General features: G+C 37.3%; 3 protein-coding genes across 4 annotated transcripts in view; all 3 read left to right on the forward strand.

The window, feature by feature from the left end:
* Nucleotides 1-20,284, forward strand: part of LOC142341852 (heterogeneous nuclear ribonucleoprotein H-like) — a 567,627-nt gene that overhangs the window by 24,774 nt on the left and 522,569 nt on the right. The gene's annotated exons all lie outside the window — the stretch shown is intronic.
* On the forward strand, nucleotides 843-2,400 carry LOC142341854 (ubiquitin-conjugating enzyme E2 R2-like). The gene has a single exon (XM_075393121.1). It carries the CDS (start codon nucleotides 847-849, stop codon nucleotides 1,777-1,779), a length of 933 nt encoding a protein of 310 aa, XP_075249236.1. The 5' UTR covers nucleotides 843-846; the 3' UTR covers nucleotides 1,780-2,400.
* On the forward strand, nucleotides 12,160-19,325 carry LOC142341846 (uncharacterized). The gene is made up of 3 exons (XM_075393107.1): nucleotides 12,160-12,821; nucleotides 15,978-16,344; nucleotides 18,064-19,325. Exons 1-3 carry the CDS (start codon nucleotides 12,241-12,243, stop codon nucleotides 18,988-18,990), a joined length of 1,875 nt encoding a protein of 624 aa, XP_075249222.1. The 5' UTR covers nucleotides 12,160-12,240; the 3' UTR covers nucleotides 18,991-19,325.

The raw sequence follows: 20,284 nt of genomic DNA on the forward strand, positions 1-20,284 counted from the left end.
TGCTTACCATTCCTTAAGAATGCAATTCATGGAGGAGACAATTTCATGGCGTTGAGGCGCTCTAAATTTTAAAAGTTTGACCCCCTCAGTCTCCTCATCCCCCACTCCCCTCCACCCCCAATGCCAGCCGGTCATTTAAGAGCAATTCGATCGACGTTAGTCGGTTATATTTTATACTTATTAACGCCACCATTGAACAGCTGGTCCATGAGGACAACCTAAGGACCAGAAAAACTAAAGTCCCATCCGAGCAATTTTTAATTGATCACCACCTCCTTGTAGTTGTTTGAGAGCAATTTGTCCTACATCAGTCGGTTGTTCAATAATTTCTATTTTTTTGTTTATATGCTCTACATTTATTGTAACATTTATTCCCGAAATATTTATTAATTTATTCGGACCATAATAAACTTCGGTCTCGTTCGAAGCTGTTTCTCTGCCTGCGAGAATGAAGGTCGCTGTAAAGAAGCAAACCTAATGAAAACTCATCCTCCGCCATTGTTGAGGGACGGCTCCGAAAAAATTTTCCTACTTACGCTTAATCTTAGAAATAAGACACCCATGCTCAGTTAGAGCATTTTTCAATAGAGGCATAATTCGCAACATGAACTAAAAACAAGCGTATCTACTCTGATGCCGTCTATTTATATACTGCTTTCATCAGTTCTGTTCGATCAATTTTTTATGGATAAGTACAATTTACTGTTTTCTCATATCTCAGCACAGAGATTTGTGGGCTCTGCTTCACTCTGACGATGCCATGTATATGTTTTGCTGATTTCTTTCTCTATTTAAAGGAAGTGGGAGTTTGCAATCTGATCTTTGTGAATTGAAATTTTCAGTCAAATGGCCAAAGCAATTGGCGCTGCAGCCAAGCGCCTTACACAAGAGATTGCAGATTTACGCAAACAGAAAACTGCCGGTTTCATTGTTGACGTAGACGAAAGCAATATTTTCAAATGGAATGTCCGAATTTTTGGCCCACCAGATACGTTGTACGAAGGTGGGTACTTCAAAGGTGTCATGGAATTTCCAGCTGACTACCCATTCTCGCCTCCCAAATTCAAGTTTATTACTAAAATGTGGCATCCAAACATTTATCATGACTCGGGTGAAGTCTGTATATCTATTTTGCACTCTCCCGTTCCAGACCAGCAGAGTGGAGAGAAAGCTGAAGAAAGATGGCGACCAACACAAGAGGCTAGGACCATAATTTTAAGTGTCATTTCTCTGTTTTCATGTCCCAACACTTTTTCTCCGGCAAATGTGGATGCATCTGTGATGTATCGGAAATGGTGTAACAAAGAAGACGACAGGTATGTAAAGATCATTCGCAAGCAGGTTGAAAGCACAAAAAGGGACGCTGAATTAGATGGCATTAAAATTCCTTCCTCCGTTGAAGAGTATTTAAAGGAGGAGCGTAGCACAATGGTTAAAGAAGAGGAAATGGATTTCGACTTTGACGTAAACGACGACTATGACGACGACGATGACAACTACAGCGTCTACTCTGGTTCCGGTGCTTACAGTGACCAGTCTGATAACGTTAGCAGTGGACTGGCTGCAGCTGGGGAGGGGGACAACAGCATTGATGATGTGATGGCACCAGACTCAGGAAACGAGGAGGAGGGATCCATCACTGGTACCCCCACAACAAAAACGGAAGCCACTTTCCCCTCGTCTCTTACACAACAGTCGTCTAACAGCAGTGCTTTCGCCACAACGTCAACCTCAGGCCAACCAGTGCCCGGTAGCTCCAGAAGTACCACGTACTTCTGACCATAAATCGAACTTGATATGACGCATATTCTATAGAACTCGTCACATGAGTGCATCGCATCAGTTGTTATGTAACAAGACCCTGCATTCAATTTCGCGATCTTTCCCGTTAGTCCCCCCATTTAGTGGATGGTCATTATTCAACCCCCTCCCAGCGTGCAAGTGCAATAGTTATACAATTGTTTACCGTGTATAAGCACGGGATTTATAAAGTATCGGAGGGCAAAAACGGAAAAGATCAATTTATTTTAGGCATTTCATTACTTGAAACAGGCTGTATTTTTAACATTATGAACCCCGATTTTAGTTAGTACTCATTATGATTAGCACCCATTACTCAGGGGGTCAGTAATGGTAAATAGATAACAGTCGCTCTTCGATAAAGAAGAACAAATGTCGATCGTTTATCGGATGAGATCATTGTAGTTATTGGTTTAATTAGTTGTTCCTCTTCACAGTACTTTTATCGCTTCGTACTAAGTTGCTATTAGATAACATCAAAGTAATCGAGATATCTATAAATTACCACTGATTGGTGACGAAAGCAGCAGGTCCTCTATTTATATCTGTCTACTATTGATCCTTATCAGTTAGATTTAAATTTAGCCTAATTTTGTTTAATCGGTTTTATATCCTGAGGTCTAATATTGTGTGCAATAAATAATTCATTGACTGAAACCCAAAGATCATCCATGAAATCAAAAGAAATGGTTACGTGGTAATTAGAGCGTGGAAGAAGGATAATTTAAGCTGCGGGACTTTTGCTATATTTACAACCAGCAGTCTAATAAATCAGAATTTTTTTGTTGGTTTTAATTGCTCTCAAACGAAGTTTGAACCAATTATTTTATTTATGCAGATTTTTATGCGATTTGACCTACTACCGACCTTTCTACGATTTTTTTCGTCCTCAAAAACAGGATATATAGTAAGTTCTTTGAGGGCATTAGGTCGCTGAGCAGCTCTGCTAGTCACTGAGTGTACAATTTACCAAAGCGTCAGGAAAGAATGTATAAAGAGCGTTTCTTTGGAGATTTTGACCCCGCCTTGATTACCCCCGCCACATACTCCCGCTGCTGCCCGATGTCTGTCCTAGTTTTTCGTTCTATTTGACTTTTCGCCCTCAAAAACAGTATAAATAGTTAAGTCTCCGAGGGCATTAAGTTGCTGAGCAGCTATGCTAGTCATAAAGTCTACAATTCACCTAAGCTTCAGGAATGAAAAAATCATTTTATAAAGGGCGTTTTTTGGAGGTTTGGACACCACTTTGTTTACTCCACCCCAGACTCCCGCTGCTGACCTCATATCTGTCTCCTAGTTGTTTTAGGGCTTTCGAAGATAAGTAATTTTGTTAATGGCATCAATCAAAAGCTTCGAAGTTTTTCTTAGAACTCTATTGAAAGTTAATATTTGAAAAGAAAGCCCATTTTAAAATTTTGTTCAAAATAAAACTGGAATTTATTGTTCGTGGTTGTTACAGAACAACCAGCGGATAAATTTCGAAAATAAGTGTTTTGCGTAAAGCCAATTCCCAGTTTTCCAAAAAATTTTCTTTTCCAGAAATTGGAAAACCCGTTCCTGGAAAATCCAAAAATATTAAATGGTTCTCAGTACTCTTCACAGTACTTTTATCACTTCGTACTAAGTTGCTGTTAGATAACATTAAAGTAATCGAGATATCTATAAATTATCACTGATTGCTGACGAAAGCAGCAGGTCCACTTTTTAGATCATTCTAATATTGATCCTTTTCAGTTAGTTTTAATTTAGCCTAATTTTAATTAATCGTCTTTATAATCTCGATGTCTAATATTGTTTGCCATAAATAATTCGTTGACAGAAACCCAAAGATCATCCTGGAAATCAAGAGAATTGGTTGCCCGATGATTAGAGCGTGGAAGAATGATAATTTGAACTGCGGTTTTTTTGCCATATTTACAACCAGATTTCTAATAAATCAGAGTTTTTTGTTGTTAATTGCTTTCAAACGAATTTTGAAGCAATTATTTAAGTTATGCAGATGTTTTTGCGATTTGGCCTACTAGCGAATTTTTTCCTTCTATTTGACTTTTCGTCCTCGAATACAGGATAAATAGGTAAATCTCAGAGGGCATTAAGTCGCTTAGCTAGTCAGTAAGTGTACATATCACCTAAGCTTCCGGAAAGAGGTTATTATTGTATAAAGAGCGATTTTTTAGGGTTTTGGAGGCCACCTCAATTACCCTCGCGCCGGACTCCCGCATCACACAAAAGTTTCCTGAAGTTTTTTTAGAACTCTGTTCAAAGTTAATATGTTGAATAGAAAGCCAAATTTAAAATTATGTGCAAAACAAGACTGGAATCTTTTGTTCGTTGTTTTAGAAGAACAACCAGCGGATAACGCATAAAAAGTTGCGACATTCTCAAAATTAAGAAAACTAATATTTTACGTGAAGCCAATTCCCAGTTTTTCAAAAAATTTTCTTTTCGAGAAGTTGGGGAAACCCGTTCCTGGAAATCCAAAAATATTAAATGGTTCTGCTTAAGCTTTGTCTTCACAGTACTTTTATCACTTCGTACTAATATTAGATAACATTCGTACTAATAAATTGCTATTAGATAACATCCGAGTAATCGAGATATCTATGAATTACATCTGATAGTTGACGAAAGCAGCAGGTCCTCTATTTAAATCTGTCTACTATTGATCCTTTTCAGTTGGATTTAAGTTTAGCCTAATTTTGTTTAATCGTTTTTATATCCTGAGGTCTAATATTGTGTGCAATAAATAATTCATCGACAGAAACCCAAAGATCATACATGAAATCAAAAGAAATGGTTACGTGGTAATTAGAGCGTGGATTTAACTTGCGGTACATATGTCATAGTACCCGAAATCTAATAAATCAGAATTTTTTGTCCTTTTTAATTGCTCTCAAACGAAGTTTGAATTAATTATATAAGTTTTGCAGATTTTTATGCGATTTGGCCCACTACCGATTTTTTGCTTCTATTTGACTTTTTGTCCTCGAAAACAGGATAAATAGGCAAATCTCAGAGGGCATTAAGTCGCTGAGCAGCTATGCTAGTCATTAAATGCACATTACAGCTAAGCTTCAGGAAAGAAAAAATCATTGTATAAAGAGCGTTTTTTGGAGGTTTGGACCCCGCCTTAATTATCCCCGCCCCAGCCTGCTGCTGCCCTCATGTCTATCTCCTAGTTTTTTCTAGGGTTTCCAGAGATAATTAATTTTGTTGACTGCATCACACAAAAGTTTCCTGAAGTCTTTCTTAGAACTCTGTTCAAAGTTAATATGCTGAATAGAACGCCAATTTTAAACTTAAGTGCAAAACGAAACTTGAATCTTTTGTTCGTTGTTTTAAGTTTAGGCTAATTTTGTTTAATCGTCTTTATGATCTTGAGGTCTTGTATTGTGTGCAATAAATAATTCATTGACAGAAACCCAAAGATCATCCAGGAAATCAAGAGAAATGGTTACCTGATAATAAGAGCCTGGAAGAAGGATAATTCGCGGTACTTTTGCTATATTTACAACCAGAAGTCTAATAAGTCAGAATTTTCTGTTGTTTTTAATTGCTCTGAAACGAAGTTTGAAGCAATTATATTTATGCAGATTTTTATACGATTTGGCCTACTACCGACCTTTCTCCTTCTATTTTTTTCGTCCTCAAAAACAGGATAAATAGTTAGTTTTCTGAGGGCATTAAGTCGCTGAGCAGCTCTGCTAGTCACTGATTGTACAATTTACCAAAGCTTCAGGAAAGAATGTATAAAGAGCGTTTCTTTGGAGATTTTGACCCCGCCTTGATTACCACCGCCCCAGCCTCCCGCTGCTGCCCGATGTCTCCGTCCTAGTTTTTCTAGGCTTTTTAAAGAGAGTTAATTTTGGGCGATTTGGCCTAGTACCGAATTTTTCGTTCTATTTGACTTTTCGCCCTCAAAAACAGTATAAATAGTTAAATCTCCGAGGGCATTAAGTTGCTGAGCAGCTATGCTAGTCATAAAGTCTGCAATTCACCTAAGCTTCAGGAATGAAAAAATCATTTTATAAAGGGCGGTTTTTGGAGGTTTGGACAGCATTTTGTTTACTGCACCCCAGACTCCCGCTGCTGACCTCATATCTGTCTCCTAGTTGTTTTAGGGTTTTCGAAGATAAGTAATTTTGTTAATGGCATCAATCAAAAGCTTCGAAGTTTTTCTTAGAACTCTATTGAAAGTTAATATTTGAAAAGAAAGCCCATTTTAAAATTTTGTTCAAAACAAAACTGGAATATATTGTTCGTGGTTGTTGCAGAACAACCAGCGGATAACACATAAAAATTCCGAAGTTTTCAAAATTTAGAAAATAAGTGTTTTGCGTAAAGCCAATTCCCAGTTTTCCAAAAAATTTTCTTTTCCAGAAATTGGAAAACCCGTTCCTGGAAAATCCAAAAATATTAAATGGTTCTCAGTATTCTTCACAGTACTTTTATCACTTCGTACTAAGTTGCTGTTAGATAACATTAAAGTAATCGAGATATCTATAAATTATCAGTGATTGGTGACGAAAGCAGCAGGTCCACATTTTAGATCATTCTATTATTGATCCTTTTCAGTTAGTTTTAATTTAGCCTAATTTTAATTAATCGTCTTTATAATCTCGATGTCTAATATTGTTTGCCATAAATAATTCGTTGACAGAAACCCAAAGATCATCCTGGAAATCAAGAGAATTGGTTGCCTGATGATTAGAGCATGGAAGAATGATAATTTAAACTGCGGTATTTTTGCCATATTTACAACCAGAATTCTAATAAATCAGAGTTTTTTGTTGTTAATTGCTTTCAAACGAATTTTGAAGCAATTATTTTAGTTATGCATATGTTTTTGCGATTTGGCCTACTAGCGAATTTTTTCCTTCTATTTGACTTTTCGTCCTCGAATACAGGATAAATAGGTAAATCTCAGAGGGCATTAGGTCGCTTAGCTAGTCAGTAAGTGTACAATTCACCTAAGCTTCCGGAAAGAGGTTATCATTGTATAAAGAGCAATTTTTTAGGGTTTTGGACGCCACCTCAATTACCCTCGCGCCGGACTCCCGCATCACACAAAAGTTTCCTGAAGTTTTTTTAGAACTCTGTTCAAAGTTAATATGTTGAATAGAAAGCCAAATTTAAAATTATGTGCAAAACAAGACTGGAATCTTTTGTTCGTTGTTTTAGAAGAACAACCAGCGGATAACGCATAAAAAGTTGCGACATTCTCAAAATTAAGAAAACTAATATTTTACGTGAAGCCAGTTCCGAGTTTTTCAAAAAATTTTCTTTTCGAGAAGTTGGGGAAACCCGTTCCTGGAAATCCAAAAATATTAAATGGTTCTGCTTAAGCTTTGTCTTCACAGTACTTTTATCACTTCGTACTAAGTTGCTATTAGATAACATCCAAGTAATCGAGATATCTATGAATTACATCTGATTGTTGACGAAAGCAGCAGGTCCTCTATTTAAATCTGTCTACTATTGATCCTTTTCAGTTGGATTTAAGTTTAGCCTAATTTTGTTTAATCGTTTTTATATCCTGAGGTCTAATATTGTGTGCAATAAATAATTCATTGACAGAAACCCAAAGATCATCCATGAAATCAAAAGAAATGGTTACGTGGTAATTAGAGCGTGGATTTAACTTGCGGTACATATGTCATAGTACCCGAAATCTAATAAATCAGAATTTTTTGTCCTTTTTAATTGCTCTCAAACGAAGTTTGAATTAATTATATAAGTTTTGCAGATTTTTATGCGATTTGGGCCACTACCGATGTTTTTCCTTCTTGACTTTTTGTCCTCGAAAACAGGAAAAATAGGCAAATCTCAGAGGGCATTAAGTCGCTGAGCTGCTATGCTAGTCATTAAATGCACATTACAGCTAAGCTTCAGGAAAGAAAAAATCATTGTATAAAGAGCGTTTTTTGGAGGTTTGGACCCCGCCTTAATTATCCCCGCCCCAGCCTGCTGCTGCCCTCATGTCTATCTCCTAGTTTTTTCTAGGGTTTCCAGAGATAATTAATTTTGTTGACTGCATCACACAAAAGTTTCCTGAAGTCTTTCTTAGAACTCTGTTCAAAGTTAATATGCTGAATAGAACGCCAATTTTAAACTTAAGTGCAAAACAAAACTGGAATCTTTTGTTCGTTGTTTTAAATTTAGGCTAATTTTGTTTAATCGTCTTTATGATCTTGAGGTCTTTTATTGTGTGCAATAAATAATTCATTGACAGAAACCCAAAGATCATCCAGGAAATCAAGAGAAATGGTTACCTGATAATAAGAGCGGGGAAGAAGGATAATTCGCGGTACTTTTGCTATATTTACAACCAGAAGTCTAATAAGTCAGAATTTTTTGTTGTTTTTAATTGCTCTCAAACGAAGTTTGAAGCAATTATATTTATGCAGATTTTTATACGATTTGGCCTACTACCGACCTTTCTCCTATTTTTTTCGTCCTCAAAAACAGGATAAATAGTTAGTTTTCTGAGGGCATTAAGTCGCTGAGCAGCTCTGCTAGTCACTGAGTGTACAATTTACCAAAGCTTCAGGAAAGAAAGAATGTATAAAGAGCGTTTCTTTGGAGATTTTGACCCCGCCTTGATTACCCCCGCCCCAGACTCCCGCTGCTGCCCGATGTCTGTCGTAGTTTTTCTAGGCTTTTTAAAGAGAGTTAATTTTGGGCGATTTGGCCTAGTACCGACTTTTTCGTTCTATTTGACTTTTCGCCCTCAAAAACAGTATAAATAGTTAAAATCTCCGAGGGCATTAAGTTGCTGAGCAGCTATGCTAGTCATAAAGTGTACAATTCACCTAAGCTTCAGGAATAAAAAATCATTGTTTAAAGAGCGTTTTTTGGAGGTTTGGACCCCGCCTTAATTATCCCCGCCCCAGCCTGCTGCTGCCCTAATGTCTGTCTCCTAGTTGCTTCTAGGGTTTCCAGAAATAATTAATTTTGTTGATGGCATCACACAAAATATTCCTGAAGTTTTTCTTAGAACTCTGTTCAAAGTTAATATGTTGAATAGAACGCCAATTTTAAACTTATGTGCAAAACAAAACTGGAATCTTTTGTTCGCTGTTTTAAATTTAGGCTAATTTTGTTTAATCGTCTTTATGCTCTTGAGGTCTAGTATTGTGTGCAATAAATAATTCATTGACAGAAACCCAAAGATCATCCAGGAAATCAAGAGAAATTTTTACCTGATAAAAAGAGCGGGGAAGAAGGTTAATTTGAGATACTTTTGCTATATTTACAACCAGAAGTCTAATAAATCAGAATTTTTTGTTGTTTTTAATTGCTCTCAAACGAAGTTTCAAGCAAATTTTTTATTTATGCAGATTTTTATGCGATTTGGCCTATTACCGACCTTTCTCCTTCTATTTTTTTCGTCCTCAAAAACAGGTTAAATAGTTAGTTCTCTGAGGGCATTAAGTCGCTGAGCAGCTCTGCTAGTCACTGTGTGTACAATTTACCAAAGCTTCAGGAAAGAAAGAATGTATAAAGAGCGTTTCCTTGGAGATTTTGACCCGCCGTGATTACCCCGCAGCAGCATCCCGCGGCTGCCCGATGTCTCTTTCCTAGTTTTTCTAGGCTTTTTAAAGAGAGTTAATTTTGGGCGATTTGGCCTAGTACCGACTTTTTCGTTCTATTTGACTTTTCGCCCTCAAAAACAGTAAATAGTCAAATCTCCGAGGGCATTAAGTTGCTGAGCAGCTATGCTAGTCATAAAGTGTACAATTCACCTAAGCTTCAGGAATAAAAAAATCATTGTATAAAGAGCGTTTTTTGGGGGTTTGGACCCCACTTTGTTTACCCCCGCCCCAGACTACCGCTGCTGCCCTCATATCTGTCTCCTAGTTGTTTTAGAGTTTTCGAAGATAACTAATTTTGTTAATGGCATCACACAACAGCTCCGAACCAGCGGATAACACAAAAATCCGAAGTTTTTAAAATTTAGAATATTAGTGTTTTTGCGTGCAGCCAATTCCCAGTTCTTCAAAAAAAATTTTCGAGAAATTGGGAAACCCGTTCCTGGAAAATCCAAAAATATTAAATGGTTCTGCGTGAGCATACTCTTCACAGTACTTTTATCACTTCGTACTAAGTTGCTGTTAGATAACATCAAAGTAATCGAGATATCTTTAAATTATCACTGATTGGTGACGAAAGCAGCAGGTCCTCTCTTTAGATGATTCTAATATTGATCCTTTTCAGTTAGTTTTAATTTAGCCTAATTTTGTTTAATCGTCTTTATAATCTCGATGTCTAATATTGTTTGCAATAAATAATTCGTTGACAGAAACCCAAAGATCATCCTGGAAATCAAGATAATTGGTTGCCTGATGATTAGAGCGTGGAAGAATGATTTTTAAGCTGCGGCTTTTTGCCATTTTTACAACCAGAATTTCTAATAAATCAGAATTTTTTGTTGTTAATTGCTTTCAAACGAAGTTTGAAGCAATTATTTTAGTTATGCAGATGTTTTTGCGATTGGGCCGACTAGCGAATTTTTTTCTTCTATTTGACTTTTCGTCCTCGAAAACAGGATAAATAGGTAAATCTCAGAGGGCAATAAGTCGCTTAGCTTCACCTATGCTTCAGGAAAGAAATAATCATTGTACAAGGAGCGATTTTTTAGGGGTTTGGACCCCACCTTAATTGCCCCCGCCCCGGAATGCCGCTGCTGCCCTCATATCTGTCTACTAGTTTTTTCTAGGGTTTTCAAAGAGAATTAATTTTGTTGATTGCATGACACAAAGTTTCCTGAAATTTTTCTTAGAACTCTAATCAAAGTTAATATCTTGAATAGAAAGCAAATTTTAAAATTATGTGCAAAATAAGACTGGAATCTTTTGTTCATTGTTTTAGCAGAACAACCAGCGGATAACGCATAAAAATTGCTACATTCTCAAAATTTATAAAACTAATGTTTTACGGAAAGCCAATTCCCAGTTTTTCAAAAAATTTTCTTTTCGAGATTGGGGAAACCCGTTCCTGGAAATCCAAAAATATTAAATGATTATGCTTAAGCTTTCTCTTCACAGTACTTTTATCACTTCGACCTCTATTTACATCTGTCTACTATTGATCCTTTTCAGTTAGATTTAAATTTTGGCAAATTTTGTTTAATCGTCTTTATGACCTTGAGATCTAGTATTGTGTGCAATAAAGAATTCCTTGACAGAAACCCAAAGATCATCCAGGAAATCAGGAGAAATGGTTACCTGATAATTAGAGCGTGGAAGATGGTTAATTTGCGGTACTTTTGCTATATTTACAGCCAGAAGTCTAATGAATCAGAATTTTTTGTTGTTTTTAATTGCTCTCAAACGAAGTTTGAAGCAATTCTTTTATTTATGCAGATTTTTATGCGATTTGGCCTACTACCGACTTTTCTCCTTCTATTTTTTTCGTCCTCAAAAACAGGTTAAATAGTTAGTTCTCTGAGGGCATTAAGTCGCTGAGCAGCTCTGCTAGTCACTGTGTGTACAATTTACCAAAGCTTCAGGAAAGAAAGAATGTATAAAGAGCGTTTCCTTGGAGATTTTGACCCCGCCTTGATTACACCGCACCAGCCTCCAGCTGCTGCCCGATGTCTCTGTCCTGGTTGTTCTAGTGTTTTTAAAGAGTTAATTTTGTGCGATTTGGCCTAGTGCCGACTTTTTCGTTCTATTTGACTTTTCGCCCTCAAAAACAGTATAAATAGTTAAATCTCTGAGGGCATTAAATTGCTGAGCAGCTATGCTAGTCTTAAAGTATACAATTCACCTAAGCTTCAGGAAAGGAAAAATGTATTAAGAGCGTTCCTTTGAGTTTTCGAAGAAACCCGCCTTAATTAACCCCCGCCCCAGCCTCCCGCTGCTGCCCACATGTCTGTCTCCTAGTTTTTCAACAGCCAATTTTAATTTTATTTGCAAAAAAAAACTGGAATATTTTGTTCGTTATTGTAGAACAAGCAGCGGATAACGCATAAAAAATTGCGAAATTTTCAAACTTAAGAAATTTAACGTTTTACGTAAAGCCATTTCCCAGGTTTAAAAAAAATATTTTCGAGAAAATGGGGAAACCCGTTCCTGGAAACTGGAAAAAATATTAAATGGTTCCGCTTAAACACACTTTCTTTTCTGCTTAGCTCCAAGAAAATGAGCATTCCCTCCAATGAGTTTGATATGAACTAATAGCTGAACTGCTGATAAAAATTCTTTCAAAAAAATTGATTTAAGGGCCAAGGAATTTTTCTTGCTCTGATGTTAAAAAAGATTGATTTGGGAGGTTATATTACATGCAATGAGTTCAGTGGAGGAAAGCAATTTCATGGTACTGGATGATAAGGACAAATTCGGGTTCTGATAGTCAGTGTTCGAAAGGACGAATAGAATTAATTGTCAGAAACTGATAGCCCCGTGCCCACAGTTTAACTATTTTCAGAGTTCCAAAATGGATGATTTGATGGACGAGTTTGAATCAATGGATGTTTCAAATAAAGAAAATATGCACAGCGGAGGCGAAACGTATGCGGCCGTTGTTGGTTCTCTCAAACGTGGCTGCAGTGAAAATGTTGCTGCAGTTCCACGAGACTATAATCAAATTTTGCCAATAGTCGAATCAACCCCTACAAAAACCAGCAATCGTATTGTAAATGTCAACTCCGCTCAAATTGTTGAAGTGCCCAATGACAGTTCGCTTATCAGTTCGTCTCAACAAACTGCGATTTATAATCTTATTTCAAAACTTTTTGGCCTAAATATTAAGAGTGGTGGTGCCTCAAAGCAGTCGCTGGCTACAAACAAAGACACTGCTGATATGCCCAACAGAAGCTTGGGTTCCGCTAATAGCATTAGTAGTTTCGACCTAATACACACCCATAGTATGTCTGCTGTTGATGTTGAAGAAACATTGCGCCTGCTACTTGACAAGTTACTGCAAATAATTGATATCCAGTTTTTGGAACAAACTTTGGAGTACATGAGTTTGAAAGACAGTGTTGAAAATTATCAGCATCTCTACACGTGTTCCGGGTTAGTGGATTAAGTTAATAAAATAAATCTTTTTTTTCCTTAAAGAAAAATAGCTGTTTTTGGCCTCATTTAAACCTCATATCTTTTTCAATGCAAACATTTTAACTTCACATATTCTTCAGATATTTCAATTCATATGATTCAAATCACGTGTCATTTGAAAGTATGTCATTTTTATAAACGGAACTGCTTTGCGGTCGAGGTTATTTTTCTCGTGCAGCTTTGGTTTCAAGACTTCGAATAGCTATGGTGATAGTTGAGTTTTTTCGATCGACACATAAGTAATAACTAGTTCTCAGAGAGCCGATTTAAAGCATTCGATTAATCAGAGGGCTGAGAAAGTGCAATGAAATATTTGTCAACTTTGTTTATTGTCTGAGCATTGTTACCTAATTTCAAAACAACTTAATATGTGTAATGATTGGTCGGAAAAGTTAGATGTTTTGTTTCAAAGGTGCGGTTTGTTTTCTCAAATCGATTGATTCAATTGTTGAATGTGGAGCTTGTGGCAAGTCTTGTGCTTTTCCATATATGTTCTACTGTATTTCCGAACATGTATATATTATGTTTGCTGTCAAGTTTGTTGTTTTAAATGTACCTCTTTTTTCGTAAAGTTTCACAACTTAATACAAATTTAAATGAGCTGACATAAACTCGATACTAAATTTTCAGTTTGTTCGATTGATTTCTGAGCGGTTTTCAACAGCTTGTCTGTAATCCGAGATTTTTACTAACAAACCGACTAACGTCCGATGAATTGCTCTCGAACGACAGTTAGGGGCGATTTAATTTAGAGGGGTTGTAGCTAAGAAATGTTTTATGGGTGCAAAAAATTGATGCCGCAGGGGTTCAAACCCCTGACCCCCCGTTGGCCGTCTGACAGCTTAACCACTTAGCTACAGTGTCTTTCATTTCCTTGCGCTCACAATCGAGTGAAAAGGTTGGTCAAGATGTCAGAGAACGTTTTAGAGCGAAAACGGTCAATCAAAAATTTTGCTTAAAAAAGACAGGTTAACAATAATTGCTTCAAACTTCGTTCCAGAACAATTGATAAGCTGTCTAGTTTGTTTTATCTTTTTATTCCTTTTTGAGTTTTAGCATAGAGTGGAGCAAACAATGTCGTCGTCTTTAGTTCCGCTCGAACGAATATTGAGGCAACTTTTGTAGTCGGTTTGTATATTTTTTGCTGGACTTTTCGAGTGACCTTTTCACGGTTGACGACTTGAATTTTTTAAACATGATTAATTGCTCTCGAACGAAGTTTGAAGCAATTATACTAAACGTGTTGGTCTTTTTAATGCAAATTTTTCGCTTGACCGATCGGACTTTTCAAGTGACTTTTGCGCCCGTGACTTTTTGTGTTTCGCATGATCTAAAATTCTCTCTCAATCACAATTTCAAGCAGCTGAACTCAATTGGTGGCAATTTAATACTAAAAGTCAAATGAAAAGTGCGCCGAAACTGGTGCAATTTTTCACTTAAAATCTTAATAGTGGTATATGTGAACCCCTAATGTGGTTATAAGACCACTATTGAACCTCTTAGTCCCATTTAGGCTCCCGTCTTAGTCCCTCCCCACCCCCGACTGAAGCAGGCTGCAATTGAGTTAATTAGAGCTCCCACTAGTCGTTCGAGATCAATTCTTCCGACGTTTAGTCGGTTATGTTTAAATATGCTAGCCATTGCCTCATAACATTTTGTCAGGCCGAAAAGTAAACTTAAATGATCAAATAGACGGGAACCATAGTGAACAAAAAAATATCAGATGAGTTGAGAGTTTTCAGTGTGCAGGTTTTGGTGCAAATTCCAGGGGTTGGCCTGTAACTGTTCTTTATACTATTTTATCATTTTTGCGTGATCTAAATTTCTCTCTTTCATTCGCAATTTTGAGCAGTTGAACTCAAGTGGCGGCAGTTCACTACTAAAAGAAACGAAAATTTCGCCGAAATTGGTGCCTTTCACTTGAAACTTGGTTATGATGGTACATAATAACCTATAATGACGTCATTTGAAGCCCCCTTAGCTATTTTTGCTCCCGGACTGAAACTGGCTGCAATATACTTGTTGAATTACATCGGAAAAGCACCAAAAATTATGAAAATGTTAAGTTGCTCGAAAGCATGTCGAGACGAACAGTCACATTTAAACACGTTCAACAAAGGAAAAGATTTTGTTTGAAGACGTATATTTGAATTTAGTGCTTGTGTTATCAGAGTGGTTTTTCGGACAGATGTGATTGCTTTCTGTTGTGGTGTTTTATTATTTCTTGGCAGATCATGATTATGTGCTATTTTGGATTAGCAAAAGAAAATAGAACAATTTTTGCTATTGGGCTTCCTCGGGTTGCTTGCGGAGGTCTTATGCTTTTTTCCACCAATTTTTTAGGAACTTTTGTTCCCATTCTCAAAGCCTCGGAGAATTGAATTTTTTTCAGTCGACTATGGCGCTGTTCAGCTGAATATCAGTGTGATGTAATTTTGTGCCCTAGATGGTTAATATTTAGATATTTTATGCTTAAACTTATCATGCGAGGGGTGAATGCCTTCTTTATTTCGACGTTTTAATAAAACTTGATTGCTTAAGAGGTTCCTGAAAGACATTAGTGTTAAAAATTGGATGTTTTGTGATCTTCACTTTTCAGCGTACTTCACTTTGATGATTTTAATTAATATTGAATTATTTAAATTAATGCAATTGGAAGCACTAGTCCCCTATTGCTGCATGTGTACAAGAATATTGCAGCCATCTGCCGTCAATATGTCGACTGTTTTCGCGTTCTTCATACTTTTCAATGCGCATACAAAAATTCTAATTATAGATTTTTTCAAATCGCAACAGTCAGACGTTTAATCCTGATCTCCTGGTCTCAGGCTGTTCTTTTGAGTTCTATGGGTTGCAAATTTTAAAAATGATAATTGAAGCGAAAAAAAATGTTCGATAGAAAAAAAATAAGTAACTATCCCCGTTCTGTTCTGTTCATCAAATTTTGATGTTCTCAGTAGATTTTATGCTTTTTTCAGGTTTTGGTTTCAGTACTGTTTTTTAATAGAGTTTTATCTTAAATAAACTAAGAATTAGACTAAAAATATTTTTGCTTAAACCATTTGTGCTATAAAAAAATGTATTATTGTCTCATCTATTTTTTGTGTTTCACAGGCGGGGAGTGAATTTGTGGAGTGGAGTGGGAAGCGAGGAGAGCTTGTCTTCTTTATCTTCAGCCTCCTCGTCTTCGTCTACCTCCTCAACCCACTCATCTTGTTCATCCCTATCATTCGGCGGTCTCTCCTCCTACACACTCCCTGCTCCGTCCAATAGTCTTGCTTCTTCATGGATACAAGAGCAACCTGGTGGGACGTTAAAGAGACAAGATGTCCACCAAGGAGGTGGTCGTCAGTGCAATTTAAGAAGCGGCTTCAACAAGGCAATATCTCCATGTCTGCTGCACTTCAGACCTCAGCTTTCATCATTGGTACCGTCCCACGCTGTACTGAAGCATGATCAGAAACAGTCGCTCATTAACATGGTCAGTCTACACTAGTTTGTGGTGCTGTATGGCTTGGTGTATTAAATGATGCATACCAGCCTTAATTAGACCTAAGAGCTCTCCAATTTCTTATTAATAGCCGCACAGCGATAGCTGGTTCTATTATTGGCCTTCTGTTGGGTTTTTCACAATTCAAAGAATTTAATTGTACTGGGGCGCTGTCTTTTTTTAAGATCTGTTTACACATTTTCATGATCTTTGAAGTCAAATTGGAGTAGTGATTTTGGTCACGCCGAAACAGGAAGTGGAGCGAAAAAGCGAGTGTTTTTGCGGCGTGAAATTGTTTCGCTCTAATTTTAAAGTACAGTGAGAAAACGGTGTTTGAACAAAAATTCGCTTTCTCGCTAGTGGTTTTTTGTTCAATGCGGCAATTTCACTTTGATTCTTAATTTCGATTTTTTGGATTGGATTTTCTAAATGGTTTTCCGAATCCTTTAATAGTCCCTTCTAGGTCTAGTTTTCTGTTTAATCAATGAAAATTCTTTGAATTGTACGTCAGGACTTGTCATGCTATGTTTTTTTACAATTCAAAGAATTTGAATTGTATTGGGGCGCTGTCTTTTTTTAAAGATCTGTTCACACATTTTCATGATTTTTGAAGTCAAATTGGAGTAGTGATTTTAGTCACGCCGAAACAGGAAGTAAAGCGAAAAAGCGAGTGGTTTTGCGGCGTGAAATTTGTTCGTTCCAAATTTAAAGTAGAATGAGAAAACGGTGTTTTAACAAAAATTCGCTTTCTCGCTAGTGGTTTTTTGTTCACATGCGGAAATTTCGCTTTGATTTTTTCTGTTTTTTTCGAGTTTTTGGATTGGATTTTTTTCTAAATGGTTTTCCCAATCCTTTCATAGTCCTTTCTAGGTCTAGTTTTCTGTTTAGTCAATGAAAATTCTTTGAATTGTACGTCAGGACTTGTCCTGCTTTGTTTTTTATTTCGTCAAGATTTTTGTTACGACCATATGACGTCAGAACTACTTCAAGTCTGCTTTTGTTCATTCGCTCATGCAATTTCAACTGAAGTGCGTGCGTGACGTCATTTTTCACTCTTAGTGGAGCGAGTTTTTTGTTCATTCGCGTGATTAAGTTTTTGGTCACACTGATTACCTCACGCTCAAAAATGACTTCCTCACTTTGAAATTGATCTTTCGTTACTTTAATTCAAAGAGATAAGGTCAAGTGAGTGTGTGTCACTCTAATTGAAGGTTTTTTGAGAGCAGCTTATAGAGGCAGCGATACATCATACAGATTCTTAATCAAAATATAACATCTCATCCTTTAATGAAAAGAGTAAATTTTTTGGTCTGTCTTTACTGTTTTTTTGAGACTGCAGATCTACGCAGCTATTGCGGCTGTTTTCGGGCAATCTGCCAGCTTGGTTTCGAAAAATGTTCCCTTTTTCCCCCAGTGAACAAAAGTTTTTTGCTTTCATTTTTGTAAAGCTATCAATTATTGAGGGTCATAATCGAACTGATGAACGGGGGAGGGGTGCGACAGTTCCGAAAAAATGGCAGCCTTGAGCATCGAGACGATATTAAAAATACTAGAATTAATACAATTATCTAATAAAGACAGGAGTACGTAATTTTTAGAGTGTTAGAACGAGGATTTCGTGATGAAGATTCCAAAAAAAATGTTTGTCTTGTAAAATTTGAGTAAAACTTAAGTTGTTTTGTAATTAAATGTCCATCTGTTGATTCGCAGGTGCTTGTGAATTGCAGAGAGAACAACTTGATTCCAAACAAATTGAGCGAACTATGCTCGGCAGTGGACGTGTTTGTGGCCTCCGCATTAGACAAAGGGTCCGAAGCGGACTTGAGCAAAGCAATGGAAGCTGTCTTTCTGTTCACGGCACTCCTTCATACAGATTGCAGACAACGTCTCTTTGACTTAGTCAACTTTTTCAACTACTTGAAAGAAACAGAACCTGACCTTCTAATTTACACTTTGGGGTTCACAGCCTCACTAGCGCCTCTTGCCCAACTGAAATGGGATGCCGGGGAATTGGGTTCTGTTGAAAACGGGACACGTGGTAGTGGTGTAGCAGGAGGGTTGAGTACTAGTGCACTATTGCGAAAATCCTCAACTTCACAGCCGTCTATACTGGACGAGTTTGCGCTTTGTTTCATCTCGTCCGGCGTTAGCGATGGAGGTCGTGTTAGCTGCAGGGCTTTGCTGCAATTGCTCGTCGATCAGGCATCGCGGATATTCGATGGTTGCTACTGTTGTTGCGGATGCTACTGCTCTTCGCATTACAACGTGCAATCATTGTTGCCATCAACATCAGAGGATTCTGCTCTTACGCTGACAAAAGAGCAACAGCAGAAGAGAAAACAACAGAAAAGACGATTGCTGAAAAGAAGTACGTTCTCGAATCGCATCTCAATGCAACAGTACCTGGACCAGAAGCAACATAACACGACAGACGAGCTAATGTCTTTGCTACACTTCATTTTGGGTGATAAGAGTACCCTGACCACCCGACAGAAGGACAAACTCATCAATGCCATGCAAAGTAAGCACCCGGAGGTCTACGGACTATATTTGTCGAGAAGAAGGTGTCATCACAACTCTAACAAGCAAACGGTGCCTGTTTCTGCTTCACAACTCAATTGCGCTGCTGCAGAATAACTTGCGATATAGAAGCTTACGTCAATTACCAATACATCAAAATGATTTGTACTGTTAAAAAATTAATAAACATGTTGGTTAATTTTGTGTGTACTTAATTGTGCCTCAAGGTCACAAAACTAGATTACTTTGTTGTTGATTGTTGATGTTTGATAGCAAACTTGATTTGAGACATTGAACTTTATTGATTTATTTTTTGAAACTGATGTTAAAATGTTTTTTAAGTGGCCTGATTAGTTAGAAACTTAATTAATTTAATTTGTGAATTCTCGTTTTGAATATAAATGTCTCTGTATCTCAATACATTTATCATTTAATTCAATATTTTGATTTAATTTTTGAATTTTACTCACAGTCAAAATATAATTTAATCTCCTAAAGAGACAATGTGGTCTCATTATTTCCGAAATTAGACATTACCAAAATGTATCCACTAAATATACCTATTACACACTACTACTAAATATGCCTATTATTATTATGATACAAGCGCAACTAGGGTACCAGTTAAATACGGCAATAAGCGCCTGTGTCCCGCAAACATTACCTGCGAATTGCAGCTCTGTGCGATAGCCCCAACAACAACCAAAACGTATCACAAAAATTACCCGATTGGTCGATTGGAAGTAGCATAATGACCGGTGTCATCGCAATTGCCCTCGATTGGTGTGGTTACGGAGCGGCCTGGTAGAGCACAACCTAGCCGCTAACCATTGATAATCACGCCTCGACATTGCTCTAATCCAAGATTTTTTGTTAAATGCTCTCAAACGAAGTTTGTAGCAATTATATTAGTCATATCGGTCTTTTTTATGCTATTTTTCGCTTGACCGATTATTCGTCCGACCCATTTGACTTTTCGTCCTCAAAAACGCGATAAACAGGTAGCGCCCCACGGTCATTTAGTGCTCTTAGAGACTTTCAGCTCACTAGTCTCCAAGTATGCGATTCACAGAAACTTTTGTGGAGATTTATACTTATGGTGTGAAGGGCGGTTCGTAGAGGTTGACCCCCCCCCCCCCACACCACCCCTGTCCCCACAACAGCCCCCTCTCGCTTGCTCCCCCCAATCACCACTCCTGCACATCGTTCAGGCCTCAATTAAGCTAAAGCTAGCCTCACTAAATTGTTGCTAGCTACTGACAAAGCCAACCGCTCGGCGGTTGCTTGAGAGCTATTCGCCCGACGTTAGTCGGTTATTTTCGATTTCATTGTCTCTTTCTTTTAAAACCAGGGCGTTTTTCGACCAATCAAATTTGAACTTTCAGCTCTGAATTTTAAAGCTAATTTTGAT

Source organism: Convolutriloba macropyga, chromosome 6 (genome assembly GCF_964194025.1).
Source record: "Convolutriloba macropyga chromosome 6, txConMacr16.3, whole genome shotgun sequence".
In the NCBI taxonomy this organism is placed as follows: Eukaryota; Metazoa; Xenacoelomorpha; order Acoela; family Convolutidae; genus Convolutriloba; species Convolutriloba macropyga.